We start from the raw sequence: 20,692 nt of genomic DNA, 5'->3' as shown, positions 1-20,692 counted from the left end.
ACCGGGCTTCCCCTCCTCCTGTTGGTGAGCGCGCTGCTTCCCCTGAGGAACCGGGATTCCCCTCCTCCTGTCGGTGAGCACGCTGCTCCTCCTGAGGAACCGGGATTCCCCTCCTCCTGTCGGTGAGCGCGCTGTTCCCTCTGAGGAACCGGGCTCGCCCTGCTCCTGTCGCTGAGCGCGCTGCTCCTCCTGAGGAACCGGGATTCCCCTCCTCCTGTCGGTGAACGCGCTGCTGCCTCTGGGGAACCGGGCTCGCCCCGCTCCTGTTGGTGAGCGCGCTGCTCCCCCTGAGGAACCGGGCTTCCCCAACTCCTGTCGGTGAGCGCGCTGCTTCCCCTGAGGAACCGGGATTCCCCTCCTCCTGTCAGTGAGCGCGCTGCTTTCCCTGAGGAACCGGGATTCCCCTCCTCCTGTCGGTGAATGCGCTGCTCACCCTGAGGAACCGGGATTCCCCTTCCTCCTGTCGGTGAGCGTGCTGCTCCTCCTGAGGAACCGGGATTCCCCTCCTCCTGTTGGTGAGCGCGCTGCTCCTCCTGAGGAACCGGGCTTCCCCTCCTCCTGTCGGTGAGCGCGCTGCTTCCTCTGGGGAACCGGGATTCCCCTCCTCCTGTCGGTGAGCGCGCTGCTCCTCCTGAGGAACCGGGCTTCCCCTCCTCCTGTCGGTGAGCGCACTGCTCCTCCTGAGGAACCGGGCTTCCCCTCCTCCTGTCGGTGAGCGCGCTGCTTCCTCTGAGGAACTGGGCTTCCCATCCTCCTGTTGGTGAGCACGCTGCTCCCTATGAGGAACTGGGCTTCCCCTCCTCCTGTAGGTGAGCGTGCTGCTCTCCCTCGGGAACCAGGCTTCCCCTCCTCCTCTCGGTGAGTGCGCTGCTCCTCCTGAGGAACCGGGCTTCCCCTCCTCCTGTTGGTGAGCGCGCTGCTCCCTCTGAGGAACCGGGCTTCCCCTCCTCCTGTCGGTGAGCGCGCTGCTCCCTCTGAGGAACCCGGCTTCCCCTCCGCCTGTCGGTGAGTGCGGGAACCGGGTTCCTCTTCCTCCTGTCGGTGAATGCACTGCTCTTTCTGAGGAACAGCGCTTCCCCTCCTCCTGTCAATGAGCGTGCTGCTCCCCCTGAGGAACCGGGCTCCCCCTCCACCTGTCGGTGAGCGCGCTGCTCCCCCTTGGGAACTGGGCTTCCACTCTTCCTGTCAGTGTGCGCGCTGGTTCCCCGTGACGAACCGGGCTCCCCTTCCTCCTGTCGGTGAACGCGCTGCTCTTTCTGAGTAACTGGGCTCCCCTTCCTCCTGTCAGTGAACGCACTGCTCCCCCCGAGGAACCGGGCTTCCCCTCCTCCTGTCGGTGAGCGCGCTGCTCCCCCTTGGGAACTGGGCTTCCACTCTTCCTGTCGGTGTGTGCGCTGGTTCCCCTTGGGAACCGGGCTTCCCCTCCTCCTGTCGGTGAGCGCGATGTTCAGCCTCATGCCTTTCGCTGGACCCTCCCTACTCAAGCAGCACTGAGCAGTGAGGATGGTGAAGGGCAGAGGAGTGTATAATCAAGTGGAACCAGCAAAGAGGGAGCCTGTGGAACAAGCCGGGGTGGCTATAGTTACGGCATTTGTGATAACCAGGCCCTCTGTGACTATTCATTCATGGGTTATGGATGTCTCTGGCTGCACAAGCATTTATTGTCCAGGGGCAGTTAAGAGTGAACCACGTTGCGGAGGGTCTCGAGTCACTTCTAGGCCAGACCAGGCAAGGACCAGCAGATTTCCTTCCCTGAAGGACATTAGTGAAGCAGATGGGTTTTTACGACAATGGTTTCATGGTAATCATTAGATTCCCGATTCTTTTTATTGGTTCTTATTGAATTTGCAACATCTGCCTCAGCAGGATTTGAACCCAGGTCCCAAGAACATTACCAGAGTTTCTGAATTCACTGTCCAGTGATAATACTACTAGCTATTAGCATTGTATCAGCAATTGGTACATCCCCATGCATTGTAGCTCAATTCTGGACAGTACCTGACCATGGCAACGTTTGGGCACTGACAAAATTTAAACTTCACATGAAAACTGCAAGTTTTGTTCAGCCTTGTTTTTGACATACAGCGAGCTAAACACAGAAAGGCTCAGTCCTCCCATTGGGTATTGGAGGGTGTGACGGGTTGAGGGTCATCTCCTATCCCCAGGCTGCTCCTGGTGGCAGTGACCAGCATTCCCAACCTGACTGCTGGGCACAAAACCTTACGCACTCAGAAATCACTCAGGGCACTCCGTCTGCTCCAGCTTTCTTGCAGTTGCAAAACCACGCAATTTAAATGAAATATGCAACATACAAGTCATTTGGCAAGGTAGAAACTTCATATTAAAAAATAATGTAATCAGATGCTTGCTTTCTGTGACTGCAAATGAGCGGGAGTGGGAAGAGATGAGCATGCTATGTCCTCTCTCTTGGTTTGATCTGTGCCACCTTTAATGGAGCTAAGTGCCTGGGACATGGCTGTCACTGACAGGCACAGCAAGTAGTGCATCCTCTGCAGTCATGATGTCCTGAACACCCCCACCTATCCTCCCCCCCCACCCACCCTCTTGTAACAACATACTTGGAGATCAGCTGGTGTTTCTCCAACACGTGCCATGTGCCATTATCCCCAACACTGTGTACCAGGGCAATGTGCACTCTCTCCCTCACTAATGCTGACCCAATGATGGGTCTCAGCCTCAAACCCAATTGAGGGTAAACAGTCTACAGAGTGCATGAAAATATTCTTGCTAATTTTGTCGCTTCTTTGGGTGATGATTGTCAGGCTGTTGCATCCCCTCAAGAAAACGGTATTTATTGCTTCAAATACTTTGGTGAGTTTGACATCCGTAGTAACAACCCATAACCTGTCCTGAGCATGTGAAGGCCCCAGTTCCTCAAGCTCTCACTCCATGCTAGCCAAGGCAAAAAGACTTGTGTGGCTCCTTTTCACGACTTCATAGAATAGGGTGCTGAAAACTCCATTCGCCACCCCAACCATGGACCCACTAACACTTTACATAAATTAAATGAGACAGCACTTCCTGGACTGTGATAAGGCCTAGGAGGCCATAGAGCTGTTCTGTAGCAATCGCTGTCACATTCCTGCCACTGATGTAGGCAAAGAGGAGTAGGTCCACCACCTACCTGAGGGAACAGAGGGCGCTCGTCACGTTTCTTCTTCAGACAATCCGCCATTAACCTCTTCATTGCCTTTGGACAGTTATTGCGCACCTTGCTGAGGTCAGGGGTCAGATATCCTCGGCCAACCATGAAGATAATCTGAAAGCCAACCACATGGTAAAGCACATCAAGGCATGGATAAACCATGAAGCTTGTGAGGTGCAGGCCCAGCAGTACCATAGATATATTTCAAAATGGTTTTCAATGTCCTTCTGATATTTCACCTCACCTGGAGAGAAAGGAAGGGCGGGGAGATGGAACAGTCTGGGACACTATCCTCGTGATCATAGTTACAACAGAGTGAGAGACAGTGGGAGAGGGAGGGAAAGTCAGACTGCGCAACTGGGAGGGAGAGAGAGGGTGTGCGAATGGCAAGGAGAGCATGTACAAGTGTAAATGGAGAGAGCACGCATAGGAAGGAGGGAGAGAGCGAGATTAGATTAGATTACTTACAGTGTGGAAACAGGCCCTTCGGCCCAACAAGTCCACACCAACCCACCGAAGCGCAACCCACCCAGACCCATTCCCCTACATTTGCCCCTGCCCCGAACACCATGGGCAATTTAGCATGGCCAATTCACCTCACCCGTACATTTTTTGGACTGTGGGAGGAACTGTAGCACTCAGAGGAAATCCACGCAACACTGGGAGAATGTGCAAACTCCACACAGTCGTCTGAGGTGGGAAAGTGTGAGTAGAAGAGCGTGAGGGGGAGAGAGAGTGAGAGTAGGAGAACGTGAGGGGGAGAGAGAGTGTGAGGGGGAGAGAAAGTGCGAGTAGGAGAGTGCGAGGGGGAGAGAGAGTGTGAGTAGGAGAGCACGAGGGGGAGAGAAAGTGTGAGTAGGAGAGCACGGGGGGAGAGAGAGAGTGAGTAGGAGAGCAGGAGGGGGAGAGAGAGTGTGAGTAGGAGAGCAGGAGGGAAAGAGAAAGTGCGAGTAGGAGAGCACGAGGGGGAGAGAGTGTGAGTAGGAGAGCGTGAACGGGAGAGAGAGTGTGAGTAGGAAATGTGAGGGGGAGAGTGTGATTAGGAGAGAGTGAGGGGGACAGAAAGTGCGAGTAGGAGAGCATGAGGGGGGGAGAAAGTGCAAGTAGGAGACCGTGAGGGGGAGAGAGAGTGAGAGTAGGAGAGCATGAGGGGGAGTGAAAGTGCAAGTAGGAGACCGTGAGGGGGAGAGAGAGTGAGAGTAGGAGAGCATGAGGGGGAGTGAAAGTGCAAGTAGGAGACCGCGAGGGAGAGCGTGAGGGAAAGAGAAAGTGCGAGTAGAAGAGCGCGAGAGGGAGAGAGAGTGTGAGTAGTAGAGCATGAGGGGGAGAGAATGTGTGAGGGAGAGAGAAAGTGTGAGTAGGAGAGCACGAGGGGGAGAGAAAGTGCGAGGGAGAGAGAGAGTGTGAGTAGGAGAGCATGGGGGGAGAGAAAGTGTGAGTAGGAGAGCGTGAGGGGGAGAGAGAGTGTGAGTAGTAGGGACTGAGGGGGAGAGAAAGTGAGAGTGGGGGAGAGAGTGAGAGAGGGAGAGCATGAGGAGGAGAAAAAGTGAGAGTAGGAGAGCGCGAGGGGGAGAGAGAGTGAGAGTAGGAGAGCGTGAGGGAGAGAGAAAGTGAGAGTAGGAGAGAGCGAAGGGGAGAGAGAGTGCGTAAGAGAGCGTGATGGGGAGAGGAAGTGTGACTAGGAGAGCGTGAGGGGGAGAGCGAGAGTAGGAGAGCGCGAGGGGGAGAGTGAGAGTAGGAGAGTGCGAGGGAGAGCGAAAGTGTGAGTAGGAGAGCGCGAGGGAGAGAGAGTGTGTGTAGGAGAATGCGAGGAAGAGAGAGAGTGCAAATAGGAGCGCGTGAGGGGGAGAGAAAGTGCGAGTAGGAGAGCGCGAGGGAGAGGGTGAGTGTGAGTAGGAGAATATGAAGGGGAGAGAAAGTGTGAGTAGGAGAGCGTGAGGGGGAGAGCAACTGCACATAGCAGAGTGCGAGGGAGAGGGTGAGTGTGAATAGGAGAGCGTGACGGAGAGAGAAAGTGCAAGTAGTAGAGAGCAAGGGAGAGAGAGAGTGTGAGTAGGACAGCGCGAGGGAGAGAGAGTAGGAGAGCACGAGGCAGAGAGAAAGTGTAGGAGAGCGTGAGGGGGAGAGAAAGTGCGAGTAGGAGAGCGTGAGGGGGAGGGAGAGTGTCAGTAGGAGAGCGTGAGGGGGAGATAGAGTATGAGTTGGAGAGCGTGAGGGGGAGGGAGAGTGTGAGTAGGACAGCGTGAGGGGGAGAGAAAGTGAGAGTAGGAGAGTGTGAGGGGGGAGAGAGAGTGAGGAGAGCGCGAGGGGGAGAGAAAGTGTGAGGAGGAGAGCATGAGGTGGAGAGAGAGCACGAGTAGGAGAGCGTGAGGGGGAGATAGAGTATGAGTTGGAGAGCGTGAGGGGGAGGGAGAGTGTGAGTAGGAGAGTGTGAGGGGGAGAGAGAGTGAGGAGAGCGCGAGGGGGAGAGAAAGTGTGAGGAGGAGAGCATGAGGTGGAGAGAGAGTGCGAGTAGGAGAGCGTGAGGGGGAGATAGAGTATGAGTTGGAGAGCGTGAGGGGGAGAGAAAGTGAGAGTAGGAGAGTGTGAGGGGGAGAGAGAGTGAGGAGAGCGCGAGGGGGAGAGAAAATGTGAGGAGGAGAGCATGAGGTGGACAGAGAGTGAGAGTAGGAGAGCGTGAGGGGGAGAGTGATTGCGAGTAGGAGAGCACGAGGGAGAGGAAGTGCAAGTAGGGAGAGAGAAAGAGAGAATGTGAATAGGAATGTCCAAGGGGAAGAACACGAGGGAGAGCACATGAAGCAGGACAATAGGTGCAAAGCAGGAGAGTGAGTGTAGTAGCACGTGAAGGAGAGAGTCCGAATAGAAGAACGTGAGATAGAGAGAGATTGTGCGAGTAGGAGAGCGCGAGGGAGAGAGTGTGTGCAGAATTAAGGACAAAATGGTAGCGAGGGAAAGAATCATGCCCCTCAAAGATCAGCAAGGCAGCCTTTGTGTGGAGACGCAGGATACGGGGCAGATAGAACATAGAACATAGAAAAATACAGCGCAGTACAGGCCCTTCGGCCCTCGATGTTGCGCCGACCAAAGCCTACCTAACCTACACTAGCCCAATAACCTCCATATGCTTATCCAATGCCCGCTTAAATGACCATAAAGAGGGAGAGTCCACCACTGCTACTAGCAGGGCATTCCATGAACTCACAAACGAGTATTTTGCATCGGTGTTTACTGTGGACAAAGACATGGAAAATATAGAATGTAGGGAAATAAATGGTGACATCTTTTAAAATGTCCACATTACAGAGGAGGTGGTGCTGGATGTCTTGAAACACATAAAAGTGGATAAGTTTCCCAGGACCTGATCAAGTGTACCCTTGAGCACTGGGGAAGTGATTGCTGGATCTCTTCCTGAGATACTTGTATCATCAATAGTCACAGGTGAAGTGCCGGAAGACGGAGGTTGGCAAACGTGATACCACTGTTTAATAAGGGAGGTAAAGACAAACCAGGGAAATATAGACTGGTGAGCCTGACCTCAGTGGTGGGCAAGTTGTTGGAGGGAATCCTGAGGGACAGGATGTACATGTATTTGGAAAGGCAAGGGCTGATTAGGGATAGTCAACATGGCTTTGTGTGTGGGAAATCATGTCTCACAAACTTGATTGAGTTTTTTGAAGAAGTAACAAAGAAGACTGATGAGGACAGAGCAGTAGATGCGATCTATATGGACTTCAGTAAGGCGTTTGACAAGGTTCCCCATAGGAGACTGATTAGTAAGGTTAGGTCTCATAGAATACAGGGAGAACTAACCATTTGGATACAGAACTGGCTCAAAAAGTAGAAGACAGAGGGTGGTGGTGGAGGGTTGTTTTTCAGAGGCCTGTGACCAGTGGAGTGCCACAAGGATTAGTGCTGGGTCCACTACATTATGTCATTTATGTAAATGATTTGGAACTGAGCATAAGAGGTATAGTTAGTAAGTTTGCAGATGACACCAAAATTGGAGGTGTAGTGGACAGAGAAGAGGGTTACCTCAGATTACAACAGGATCTTGATCAGATGGGCCAATGGGCTGAGAAGTGGCAGATGGTGTTTAATTTAGGTAAATGCGAGGTGCTGCATTTTGGGAAAGCAAGTCAGAGCAGGACTTATACACTTAATGGTGAGGTCCTAGGGAGTGTTGCTGAACAAAGAGACCTTGGAGTGCAGGTTCATAGCTCCTTGAAAGTGGAGTCGCAGGTAGATAGGATAGTGAACAAGGCGTTTGGTATGCTTTCCTTTATTGGTCAGAGTATTGAGTACAGGAGTTGGGAGGTCATGTTGCAGCTGTACAGGACATTGGTTAGGCCACTGTTGGAATATTGTGTGCAATTCTGGTCTTTTTCTTATTGGAAAGATGTTATGAAACTTGAAAGGGTTCAGTAAAGATTTACAAGGATGTTGCCAGGGTTGGAGGGTTTGAGCTATAGGGAGAGGTTGAACAGGTTGGGGCTGTATTCCCTGGAGCATCGGAGGCTGAGGAAAGACCTTATAGAGGTTTATAAAATCATGAATGGCATGGATAGGATAAATAGAAAAAGTCTTTTCCCTGGGGTCGGGGAGTCCAGAACGAGAGGTTTATGATGAGAGGGGAAAGATATAAAAGGGACCTAAGGGGCAACTTTTCCACACAGAGGGTGGTGTGTGTTTGGAATGAGCTGCCAGAGGAAGTGGTGGAGGATGGTATAATTGCAACATTTAAGAGGCATTTGGATGGCTATATGAATAGGAAGGGTTTGGAGGGATATGGGCCGGGTGCTGGCAGGTGGGACTAGATTGGGTTGGGATATCTGGTCAGCATGGACTGGTTGGACTGAGGGTCTGTTTCCGTGCTGTACATCTCTATGACTCTATGGGTAGGAGAGCGAGCACAAGTAGGAGCACGTGAGGGAGAGAAAGAGAGAGCGCGCGCAAGCAGGAGAGGGTGAGGAGGGAAAGGCTGTGAGTAAGAGAGCGCGGGTAGGAGAGCAGAAGCGTGAGCACAAAGCAGGAGAGCGCAAAGGAAAGTGTGAGCAGGAGAGCACGAGGAGGGGAAGTGTGAGCAGGAGAGCGAGCACGAAGAAGGAGAGCGAGAGGGATGCAAGAGAGCGCTGGGAGAGAGAAAGAGTACAAAGGGGAAGAGGGAGTGTGCCGGGATCGTGTGGGTAAGGGGATGAGTAGCAGAATGCTAGCACACTACTGGGCAAAGGAACTCACAGTCTAACTCCCTAGCTCAGGCACACCATCTTTCCCCTCCCAATGTACTCTTCCACACGTTCTGACCGAATCCCATACTCTCTCCTCTCACACACACTTCCATTCTGTCCCTCACACTATTTCTGGTACACTCACTCCTACTCATTGCCTCCTTCACATGCTCTCCGTCTCGCCACAGGCCCGCCTTGCCATCCACTCTCACACTCGCTCCCTGGACACCACAGGATGTGGAAATTTGCTCTGTCTTGCTGTCTGCCACGTCAGCGCCTGTGTGGGAAGGCGAGATTCCCTTTCACTGTCATGGCTTGCTGCCTGTTTAGTGGGGACCCACTCTGCAAAAATCCTGCTCCTCACAGCCTCACCCCGCCTTTGCCATCAGATTGATCACTTCTGCTGGGTACAGGCCTCAGGCTGAAAACTCTACCACGGGTTTGCACAGCTTACAGCTTTGCCAGAAGCCAGCTCTCCCCTCAGCTTGCTCCTCTGTTCGCTCCGGACCCACTCTCCCCTCTGTTCGCTTCTGACCCACTCTCCCCTCTGGTTGTTGCTGATAACCTCCCCATTGAAAAGATCAAAATCAAAGGTGAGACAGCAGCACCCTCTCACAGAATCCTCCCCTTGTACATGCTGTGTTTATAACTTGCTCTTAGACCATGGACTGCTTGACGACCAAACCCGGTTTTACACTATCCCCAACAAAAACTCCCAGGTCAGGGCCAGCTGAAGGTTAAACATAGTTTAGCTCCCTGTATACTGTCTTGATCAAACACTCCCAGGACAGACACAGCTCATATTAAATGTAAATGGATATTTCTACTCCATATCTGGCATACTCTCACTTGTTCTGAAATTATTGGGTGAGATAGCATTTATTGAGAACCGTTCCTTTCTTAGAGTCATAGCGATCTCCAGCACAGAAAAAGACCCTTCAGCCCGTTGTGTCTATGCTGGTCTAAAACCACCACCTAACTATTTTAATCCTGATTTCCAGCTCTTGGCCCACAGTCTCATATGTCTTGGCATCACAAGTGTACATCTGAATACTTCTTCAATGTTATAAGGGTTTCTGTCTCTTCCTAATCTTACAGGCAGTGAGTCCCAGATCCCACTACCCTCTAGGTGAAAAGGTTTTTCTTCACACTCTGAATGCTAACATTCTCATCTTGATGAATTTTATGCATGATAAAAGAAATCGAAGTAGTAATTCTGTAGCAATAGTGGATTTACTCACCTGATCTCGGTTATTGATATTGGAATAGGGTAACTGTCCACTCATCAACTCATATAGAACCACCCCAAACGCATAGACATCGGATTGGAAACTGTATGGGTTCTTATCTTGCATTCGGATCACCTCAGGTGCCTGTGAAATGGCAAAGCTTGGGTTAGAGAGTGAAGATCAGATCTGCTGGAGAAAGTTAGACCCCCTGAGGCACACAGAGTTCAGTGCAAGACTGGAGCTTCGGGACAGCACAGCTGTAAAGATGTCCCACCTGCAGTAAGTGAATCTCCAAGTGAAATGGAAGGTAAAAAGGAGGCCTGATTTTACTTTCCAATGGAGCAAAAGGTGGTCATGGGAAGGGGTGGATGGAGCACTGAAGTGGTAGCGTGCTGCTTACACTATTTTCTTTTGCCTTCTGCATTTTCCCATGGCAAGTCTTGAGGTGCTCAATGCTTTCCCGGATGCTCCGTCTCCACTTTGGACGGTCTTGGTGATCCCCAGATGTTTGTGAGAATGTCGCACTTTGCCAGTGAGGCCTTGAGGGTATACCTGAAGCTCTTCTCCTCCCCACCTGGGGCTTGCCTACTATTTCCAAGTTGGAAGTGGAGCACCTGCTTGGGGAATCTCGTGTCAGTCATGAGGACGATGTGCCAGACTCATCGCAGCCAACCAAGGGCAGTCAATGCCTCAATGCTGGAGCTGTTGGCTTTGTTGAGGACGCTGGCGTTGGTGCTTCTGTCTTCCCAGCAGCTTCGCAGGATCTTGCCCAGGAGGCATTTGTGATACTGCTCCAGTGCCTTGAGGAATCTGCTGTAGACAGTCAGATAGGAGGATGGGGACCACCACAGCTCTGTAAACCGTGAACTCAGTGTTGGATCTGATGATGTTGTCCTCAAAGCTCAGGCGGCTGAAGGTGGTGCTAGCACACTGGAGGAACAGCCCAACTTTGAACAACATCACCGTTCCTTTAGTGTCGCTGGTTCAAAGTCCCAGAATTCCCTCCTTAATGGCATCGTGGATGCACCAACATCCAACATCTCATGAAGGTGGCTCACCAACTTCTCCCCCAGAGTGATTAGGGACGAGCAATAAATGTTGGCCTTGTCACTGAGAACCACATCCCCTGTATGAATAAAAAACAAATCCGGGGCACTGTTGGTGTGCTAGCGAAGAACCTGAGAGGTATTCCTGCTTTCTCCATGAGGAATCATTACATAATAGAGATCAGCAGCAAGAACCCTGGCAGATTTATTTTTCCCTGGTCTTAGCCTGGTTTTACGCAGCAAAACTTGGAACGTGATGGTGAGTCAAGCTGCTGACTGTGATTGGTGCTTCACCAGCCAGCCTTCTGGCATCATCTTAGTGTTGATTCTGCTCCTATTAAACAATAATCACTGCACAAAGTGCTCAGACTTCAACATTGTTGGAAATGCTCCTTAAAAGCTAAAGGAAATAAGGTTTAATGATTTCTGCATCAGTAATGGATCAACTTCTCCAAAACAGAATGTCCTGGGGTCAAATGGACTCCGGCCACTGGATGTGTGGCATTGTAAACAAAGCAGGACAATTTCCTCAGTTCAATATTTCTGACATATTGGCACTGACAAACAGTTTTGTTTTTCCTCCAACTGATAACCAGAGGTTCCCTCTCACTGCTGCATGTACAAAGCCTCCAAGCAGAATTATAAGTATTCAGCCTACTTAAGGAGGAGAGCCAACCAGTGAAAGAGAGCCTTGGAATAGGTTTGAGGGAGAAACACATTGTATTTGTGGCCTTGCAAATTACCACATTAAGTATGGTAAGTGATAGACTTGTAGGGAATGGGAAAGTCAGTTCATTTAGCCCATCAAGCCTGTTTCCCCATTCAACTAGATCATGATTTGGAGATGCCTGTGTTGGACTGGGGTGTACACAGTTAAAAATCACACAACACCAGGTTATAGTCCAACAGGTTTAATTGGAAGCACACTAGCTTTCGGAGCGTCGCTCCTTCATCAGGTGATAGTGATGGTGTTCTATGTACCAAAATGGCATTAGAATATATTTAATTTCTTGGTATGTCGGTGTAATTTTGACGCTGAATGAACTGATACAAGTGTACAGCCTTGGTATACTCAGACCTCTCATCTTGCATCAGATTCTAATAGCCAGATTTATGGCCAACCTTTACATACAGTTGCATACTCACCATCCACCTGATGAAGGAGCGATGCTCCGAAAGCTAGTGTGCTTCCAATTAAACCTGTTGGACTATAACCTGGTGTTGTGTGATTTTCAACAAGATCATGACTGACTTTCTACCTCAAAATGCAATTTTTCTGCATTATCCCCATATTCCTCAGTATCTTTTATTTTAGAACCGCTTTTTTGAACAGAGTCAATGACCGAGCCCCATCTGCCACATGGAAGACAGAATGACAAAGATTCCCCACCCTTATCTCAGTCCTAGATGACTCTCCCTTTAGTCTGAGGCTGTGTCCCCTAGTTCTGGACATACTCCCAGCCCCGGTCATCAGTGGAAATATTGTTTCAGTATTTACCCGGTCAGTCTCAGTGAAGATTTAGAAAGCTTCAGAGGGATCACTTCTCATTCTTGAGAGTACAGGCTCAGTTTTTAATTTCTCCTCATAGAACAGTTTCACCAGCCCAGGAATCAGTTAGTTCATCACACTAACTCCCTGGCAAATATGGCAAGAACCTCTGCTTTGGGACACAGTGCAGATTATTACCACAACGTGCGACCCAAACATGCTGTTTCGGCAGAAGCCCAGGCCTGCAGTGCAGCTGTGAGACATGAAAAGTCTCTCACATTGAAGGCCCCCACTTGCTTCATCCCTTAGCACCTCAATTCCCAACACATATTCAAGCGCTCAGATTTTGGATCACAAGGAACAAGTGGAAACTCCCATCCCAAAGGTTCAGTAAAATTCTCAGGTTGTATCTCTTGAATATAAACATTTCCTAATGGCCATCGTGATTTCACAAGGATTGGAGTGAATTACTTTAGTTTGGTGACCTTTGTTCCATAAATGAAAACTGAGCAGCAATAGTGGGTTTTGACCTGCATAATTGATCTTGTATGAGTCAGATTCCAGAAACACGCTTGGAATTAAATGGCGTTAGGATATATTTAATTTCTTGGTATGTCGGTGTAATTTTGACGCTGAATGAACTGATACAAGTGTACAAGTATACTCAGACCTCTCATCTTGCATCAGATTCTAATAGCCAGATTTATGGCCAACCTTTACAGACAGTTGCATACTCACCATCCACAGGATAGAACCAGACAACTGCTCAAACTGATGGGAGCCACTCCACCGTGATTTTACTGTTGCCAAGCCAAAATCTCCAATCTTCACAGTCAGGTCTTCGTGTAGAAAAATATCTTCGAATGAGGTCAAGGAACTCAGGCACAGAAAATTTGCATAATACAGGTCCCTAACTGCAAAGCCCACCTCAATGGCTTAAATTTAATATTGCAACCAGACTCTCTTAAATTTAAAGCAAATATGCCCCAACTCATTTGCACAGTTTAAACAACAATGTCTGAGGACATTCTCAACTCTAAAATAAAACAAATTACTGTGTATGCTGAACATCTGAAACAAAAATAGATACTGGCTGGAGAAACTCAGCAGGTCTGGCAGTGTCTGTGGAGAGAAAACAGAGTCAATGCTACAAGTTCAGGTTCTGAAGAGTTACTGGACTCGAAATGTTAACTTTGTTTCTCTCTCCACAGATGCTGCCAGACCTGCCAAGTTTCACCAGCAATTCCGATTTCTGTTTCTGACATTCGCGACTCATTCTGTGTAAAGGAAGAGAAAACATCATAAAACAATTCACCCGAAGTGCTAAAAGCACAGGACTTTTTCCAAACAGCTCACCTGCCAGTTCGGGTGGTACATAGAACAAAGCTCAAAGATCGCCAATACAAAAGTAAACTACGTGGATGAATTGCTGGTTATATAGAAGTTCATGGGACAATTGCAGCATACAGCAAAAAATATTAATTCACTGAATGTTCAAAGCACAACACTGAAGGGAAAGAAGTGGATGTTATATTCTTAGAGTCATACAGCATGGAAACAAATCCTTCGGTCCAATGTTGACCATGTTCCCAAACTAATACTACCTGCCTGCGTTTGGCCCATATCCCTCCAAACCTTTCCTCATGTCTTTTTTTAAATCTTTCTCCTCTCATCTTAAAAATATGCCCCTGAGTTTTGAACCTATCCCACCCCAACCCTCGGGAAAAGACCCTTGCTAGTCACCTTATCCATACCCCTCATGATTTATAAAGTTCAACAAGGTCATCCACAAATCTCCTAGCCTCCAGCAAAAAGAGTTCCAGCCTTTGCAATCTATTTGTATATCTCAAACTTTCCATTCCCAGCAACATCCTGACCAACACTATAACCCCCCACCTCCCTTCAATTTTGGTGTCATTCACAAACTTACTAACCATGCCTCCTATATTCTCCTCCAAATCATTTACATAAACGACAAATAAAAGTGGACCCATTGCTTCTGAAGGAATGTCACTGGACCCGAAACATTAACTCCACTGACGCTGCCAGACCTGCTGTTTTGCAAGTCTGTTTTTGGATGCTGTTAAAATGGATTTTCAGGTGGAATTTGATGAACTCCCCAAACTGGCTATGGAAACTAAGTGTGTCTGAAAATGACTGCACTTCCAAAGTGAGATGGTGAGCGAGGGGACAGGCTATGGAGAGTTTCCGGCAGTGATGTGCCATAGGGAGCTGTGCTTGGACAAGGTAATTGATTTCTGAAGGCTGAAGACACCAAGTTAATTATAACTGATGAAAAATGGAAGAAACAGGCAAACATAGGGGGTCAGGCCTAGGAGATGAAGTGAGAAAGCGACGGGACAAGACATGGGAAAACATTCGGTGGGGTGGGGTGTGCAGGAAGAGATGTCAGATTCCAGGAGAATGATGATTGTAGAGAGCCTGGGACAGGTCTGGGTAGGTTGCAGCCACTATGAGTGAGGGGATGGAGGCAGAGATATAGGTAGTGCATGGGGCAGATGCCCAGTGACAGAGTGTTCCAAAAAAATTACTTCTTCTAATAGATGAAGGAAAACAGAAAGGAAGTGCTTACTTTGTAGAAAATGGTTGTGTCACAACTGGTGCACTGTGCAAATGTGGGAAACACATCAGAGACATAGAAAGGAAACAGTGAAGATATTCAGGAATGAAAGATTCACACCAGCAGGAAAGGCTGGAGTGCTTTTTAAAAATAGTTTTCAAATCAGCTTGATAAAAAGTGGCTCCAGATTACACAAAAAAAATTAGGAATCTAGGTACAGGATTTAGTTTCTCACAGTTATTCAAATCTGGAATGCTGATCCACCAGAAATACTGAAGCATAGAATTTGTTATTTAAAAAGAAGGAATATAAACGCATTAGCTCAGAGGATAGGAAATGAGAAAGCAGGAAATGGCTCCAGTGGATAAACCAGCATTGATCCGGGGAAATGGGCCAAATGCCCTCCTTTTCTAATGCTATTTCAGAGAATCATTGAGTCCCTACAGTGTGGAAGCAGGCCCATTAAGTCAGCATTGAGCCTCTGAAGAGCATCCCACTCAGACCCACCCTCCCAATCTGACGCCTCCACCTCCTCTCCCACCCCCCTCCTCCCCCCACCCCACCGCCCCAATCCCTGCAACACTGCATTTCCCATGACTAACCCCTCCGCCTAGCCCTGCACATCCTTGGACTCAATGGGCAATCCAGCATGGCCAACCTTGGGACTGTGGGAGGAAACTGGAGCATCCAGGAGAAAGCCCATGCAGGTATGTGGAAAATGCATCAACTCCACACAGTTGCCTGAGGCTGGAATCGAACATGGATCTCTGGTGCTGCAATGGAGCAATTCTAACCACTGAGTGACTGTTCCACCTTAATTTCTAATGGCTCGTGACATTAAGTGCTGCTACACTACTCCACCATGAGTGGCATCACAACCAACCCAGACTGTGTCTTCACCTGACATCCAGGCACAAATAATTTTCCAATAGGCCACAGTGCACAGTAATTAGAAACAGAGACCTGAACTAACTCACCCATCCATACCCTAGGGTGCAGTGCACAGATGCCCTTGCTGAACATAGTTCATAACCAGCACGATCAGCTTGTGTGCTTCAGACACTCATTCTCTACCACCTGTGCTATCAGGCAAAGTTTACTCATTGGCAGCCAAACACTTGCTGCCTTTCTGCACCCAATCCAAGTACAAAAGGATACTATTACTCTTCAGGTCTCTGTGGATAATGGACTTCGCATGTAAGTAGCTGTGAAAAAGAACAGTCCTTATTAATATCTAATATATTCAATGTGAGGCATGAGACTGGTCTAAAGGAGGAATGGAAATGTGTTTAAATACACATATTCAGTGTATTTTACTGAGTGGCGCCAGTGATACAAAGTTCTAATATTTACTGTTTGCTTCCTCCTCACTTGGGGAACAGGGAGGTATATCAACAGGGAGGGTGTCCTAGCCCGACGGTGTCACTGAGTTTATATGGTTGCAAACGAAATGTCTGTAGAAGTTAGGCCTGGTTATGTCAGGAGTATGAACTTTACCCACAGGGACGGTGAGGACAGGAATGGTTACCTGCTCAGCTACAAAGAAAACTGTGACCATCAGCTTCCACACACACACACACACATCAGTGAAAAGACCTTGGGACTTACTCCATGCCCTGGGCAGTCTGACGGGCAATGTCGATGAGCTTGATCATCTCAAACTTGGTCTCAATGATGTGAAGGTGGTGATACAGACTGGAGCCCTCACACCACTGTGTGACGATAGCGAGCTGAGGCTTTGTGGTGTAACCCATAAATAAGAGAATGTTCACATGCCGGGTTTTTCTAGATTGGGCGAGAAAAAATACATCAATTCATCACCTAGCAAACAACACCTGCTCAGAACCGGGAGATCAGATGGCCTCTCAGCCTCTAAGCATCGAGGACATCAGAGTTATGGAGTGTGGGTAACTGACTACAACTCTCAAAAACTGACACCAGCTGCTTTTAAATAAGAAGCTGTTTAAACTTTGGCCGTAGTTTTGATTCGCCTAATTTCCTCTCTCTCAAAATCACTTCATCCTCTCAGCCAACCAGTCATTGTTGCAAGACGCTCAACAGCAAATATTGACTGGGCTTAATGGTTACAACTAAACATGTACCCACCCACTATTCAATGTGGACACCCAGCTTATGCAAAACAAACATAGACGCTAGCCCTGGAAGTGAAAACTTGATGAAGATGTGCTTTTGGAGACACTACAAAACTGTACTGCTATGACAGGGGAGCATGAACATGTCATTTCGCAGCCACATAGTAGAATAAAGGCAGTGGCTGCCATTCCTAGGCATAGCAACCAGAGTTGCTAACCCTCCAGAACTGAAAAATGTGGTGCTGGAAAAACACAGCATCCGAGGAGCAGAGAATCGAAGTTTCGTCCTTCTTCAGGAATGAGGCTGGTATGCCAAGCAGGCTAAGATAAAAGGTAGGGGGGAGGGAATTTGGATGGGTGGGGGGGGGGGGGGCGTTTGCTGGGAATACGATAGGTAGAGAGGTGAGGGTGAGGGTGATAGGCCAGAGAGGGGGTGGGGGCAGAGAGGTCGGGAAGAAGATTGCAGGTCAAGAGGGTGGTGCTGAATCCGAGGGTTGGGACTGAGATAAGGTGGGGGGAGGGGAAACGAGGAAGCTGAAGAAATTTACATTCATCCTGTATGGTTGGAGGGTTCCTAGGTGAAAGAAGAGGCGCTCTTCCTCCAGGCATCGCGTGGCCAGGTCTGGCGATGGAGGAGGCCAAGGAGTGCATGTGATTGGTGGAGTGGGAGGGGGAGTTAAAGTGTTCAGCCAGGGGCGGTTGGGTTAGTTGGTGCGGGTGTCCCAGGGGTGTTCCCTGAAATGTTCCGCAAGTAGACAGCCTGTCTCCCCAATGTAGAGAAGACCACATCGGGTGCAGCGGATACAGTAAATGATGTGTGTGGAGGTGCAGGTGAATTTGCGACGGAAACCCTCCAGAACTGCATTGGAACTGAAGAGTCATCACCTGGATATAGCTGTGAGTAACCCAGAATAATGATGTAGAGCTAGGTACACAAAAAAAAATTGCATTCTTGTAATTTCACTGTGAATATGTGGACACAGTGGATACAGGAGGTAAGGCTGTTCGACTAGGTGGGGCAGCATGTTATGGAACCCTAGCAAATAAGGCCGAACAGGACTGGAAACTCCACAAGAAACACATCGGATGAATCTATATCTTGGAAAGTCAAGAATACCAATCACCGGTAGATTGAAGAGAGGGAAGCAACAAATTTCAGTTTGAGAAGCCAGCTTTGAGAAAGGTGCATACTTTATGTACAATCAAGAGCTATTACATGGCATACATTGGAATTAGCAATACATCCAAGGAAACCAGCCCAGAGCAGTGCCTTTTCGTTGCTTTATTTAGATGTTACTGATGGCAGCATTAAGGTAGGGTTCAGGAAGGGACCTGACTGTATTAGTCTCTGGCATCAATCCTTATGTTCTGCTTTCCCTCCTCTCCAAAGCCCCAGCGCCAGTTCACATGTCCCATTCCCATGGGAAACAAGGCAATGGATGCTGAACTATGGTCTATCTGCACACACACTGTTCCACTTTTAACATCACACCATTAGAGTAACAGCTGTGGAGGGTATCTGAAACCAGCTAAAGTAATAATCATAGAATCGTTATAAATGTTGAAGCGTGCCATTCGGCTCATTGAGACCACACCGCCCCCCGAAGGGCATCCAACCAGACCCCTTCCCCACCCAACATCTTCCATAACCCTTAATTTCCCAAGGATAATCCACCTAACATGCACATCCCTGCACACTGTGGGCAATTTAGCACAGCCAATCCACCTAGCCCTGCACATCTTTGGACTGTGGAAGGAAACTGGTGCAGATACAGGGAGAATGTGCAAACTCCACACAGACAGCTGCCCAAGGGTGGAATCAAAGCCTGGTCCCTGTGAGGCAGCAGTGCTAACCACTGGACCATCATGCTGGTTCTATCTTTGAGGTACATCTTGATTCCCAATTTAGATTAAACTTGTTTCATATTTTTAAAACGTTCTACACAGTCAGGTTGCGTGTAGAAGGACGGTGAATTCTGACATAAATTCCTTTGACAGAAAAATAATTCAAAGTCATCATTCCCCTGGTACAATGTAATCTGAGTTAGCTTCATTTTGAAGACATGGTGCTTTGCTGTGGGCGAAAGTTGAACAGTAACATAACAAAGAACAGTACAGCACAGTACAAGCCCTTCGGCCCTCAATGTTGTGCCGATCTTTTATCCTACTCTACTATCAAACGAACTTATATACCCTTTATTTTACTATCTTCCATGTGTCTCTCCAAGAGTTGCTTAAATGTCCCTAATGTATCTGACTCTACCACCATTGCTGGTAGTGCATTCCACACACCCACCACTCTGTGTAAAGAACCAACCTCTGATGTCTCCCCTAAACTTTCCTCCAATCACCTGAAAACTATGCCCCCTTGTGATAGCCATTTCTGTCCTGGGAAAAATAATCTCTGGCTATTCACTCTACTATGTCTCTCATCATATTGTACACTTCTATTAAGTCACCTCTCATTCTTCTTCGCTCCAATGAGAAAAGCCCTAGCTCCCTCAACTTTTCTTCAGTCCAGTCCAGGCATGCTCTCATTGGGCATATCTGTGTGCAGTGCTTCACCTAGGGCTGATGCTGGCCACAGACCCAGCCTTTTTACATCAAGTACTACAGCAAGGATAGGAGCAGCACAGTGGCTTTGTCGTTAGCACTGCTGCTTCACAGCGCCAGGGACTCAGGTTAGATTCCAGCCTCAGATGACTGTCCGTGTGGAGTTTGCACATTCTCCTCATGTCTGCGTGGGTTTCCTTGCAGTGGTAGTAGAGTCAGATACATTAGGAACATTTAAGCAACTCTTGAATAGGCACATGGATGATAGTAAAATGAAGGGTATATAGGTTCGTTTGTGCAGGTTAGGTGAATTGGCCATCCAAACTGCCCTTCGTGTTCGAAGATGTGTAGGCTGGGTGCGTTGGTGAGGGGTAAATGTAGAGCAATAAGGTGGGGGAATGAATCTGAGTGGGTCATTGTTTGGAGGGTTGGTGTGGACTTGTTGGGCTGAAGGGCCTGTTTCCACACTGTAGGGATTCTGTAAAAAAAATTCTGATGATATGATGAACCTTCACAAAACAACTGTTCAGCCTCCACTCTCTTTTCTCACCCAATTCTGGTCTGCACACTTCGAGAAAGATATGAAGGTTTCAGAAAAAAAAATGTAGAAAAGATCTTTGGGAGTGGTTGCAATCATGAGGGAATTCAGTGATGTGGAAAGTTAGAGAAGCTGGGGGTGTTCCCTACTGAGAGGGCATTTGACATGGGTGCTTGGGAATCATCAGAGCTTTGGAGAAAACAGAGCGGGAGGAATGATGAATGCTGGTGGGAGGAACCAGAGTACATTGATGCAAGAACATAAGAACGTGAGAAATAGCAGCAGGCCTTCTGAGTTGAATTGAATTGAATTAGCTTTATTGTTTTTAGATTACTTACAGTGTGGAAACAGGCCCTTCGGCCCAACAAGTCCACACCGACCCGCCGAAGCGCAACCCACCCATACCCCTACACTTACCCCTTACCTAACACTACGGGCAATTTAGCTTGGCCAATTCACCTGACCCGCACATCTTTGGACTGTGGGAGGAAACCGGAGCACCCGGAGGAAACCCACGCAGACACGGGGAGAACGTGCAAACTCCACACAGTCAGTGGCCTGAGTCGGGAATTGAACCCAGGTCCCTGGCACTGTGAGGCAGCAGTGCTAACCACTGTGCCACCGTGCCACCCTAGAACACATGGACTCAAATGGAGTTCAGTGAAAAGTTTACAATCGCTGCATTACAGTGCCATCTTAGGTACAGGTACATTAGATCAAGATCATAGCTGACATTTTTGTGGACTCACCACCACTTCCCACCTGCTCGCCA

At 48.7% G+C, this 20,692-nt stretch overlaps 1 protein-coding gene across 3 annotated transcripts in view; it reads right to left on the bottom strand.

Moving 5' to 3' along the window:
* The window catches only part of braf (B-Raf proto-oncogene, serine/threonine kinase), a 115,083-nt gene that overhangs the window by 8,142 nt on the left and 86,249 nt on the right, over window positions 1–20,692 (bottom strand). For all 3 annotated transcript variants that reach the window (XM_060840018.1, XM_060840019.1, XM_060840020.1), the window contains 5 exons: window positions 16,345–16,521; window positions 15,895–15,941; window positions 12,894–13,012; window positions 9,633–9,764; window positions 3,146–3,280 (listed from right to left, as the gene is read on the bottom strand). In XM_060840018.1, coding sequence (XP_060696001.1) covers window positions 3,146–3,280; window positions 9,633–9,764; window positions 12,894–13,012; window positions 15,895–15,941; window positions 16,345–16,521 — 610 coding nt within the window. The remainder of the gene's footprint in view (window positions 1–3,145; window positions 3,281–9,632; window positions 9,765–12,893; window positions 13,013–15,894; window positions 15,942–16,344; window positions 16,522–20,692) is intronic.

The sequence above is a fragment of the Hemiscyllium ocellatum genome, chromosome 19, assembly GCF_020745735.1.
Source record: "Hemiscyllium ocellatum isolate sHemOce1 chromosome 19, sHemOce1.pat.X.cur, whole genome shotgun sequence".
NCBI classification, from domain to species: Eukaryota; Metazoa; Chordata; class Chondrichthyes; order Orectolobiformes; family Hemiscylliidae; genus Hemiscyllium; species Hemiscyllium ocellatum.
Note: the sequence above shows the minus strand (reverse complement) of the source record. Positions and strands in the feature narration are given on the sequence as shown.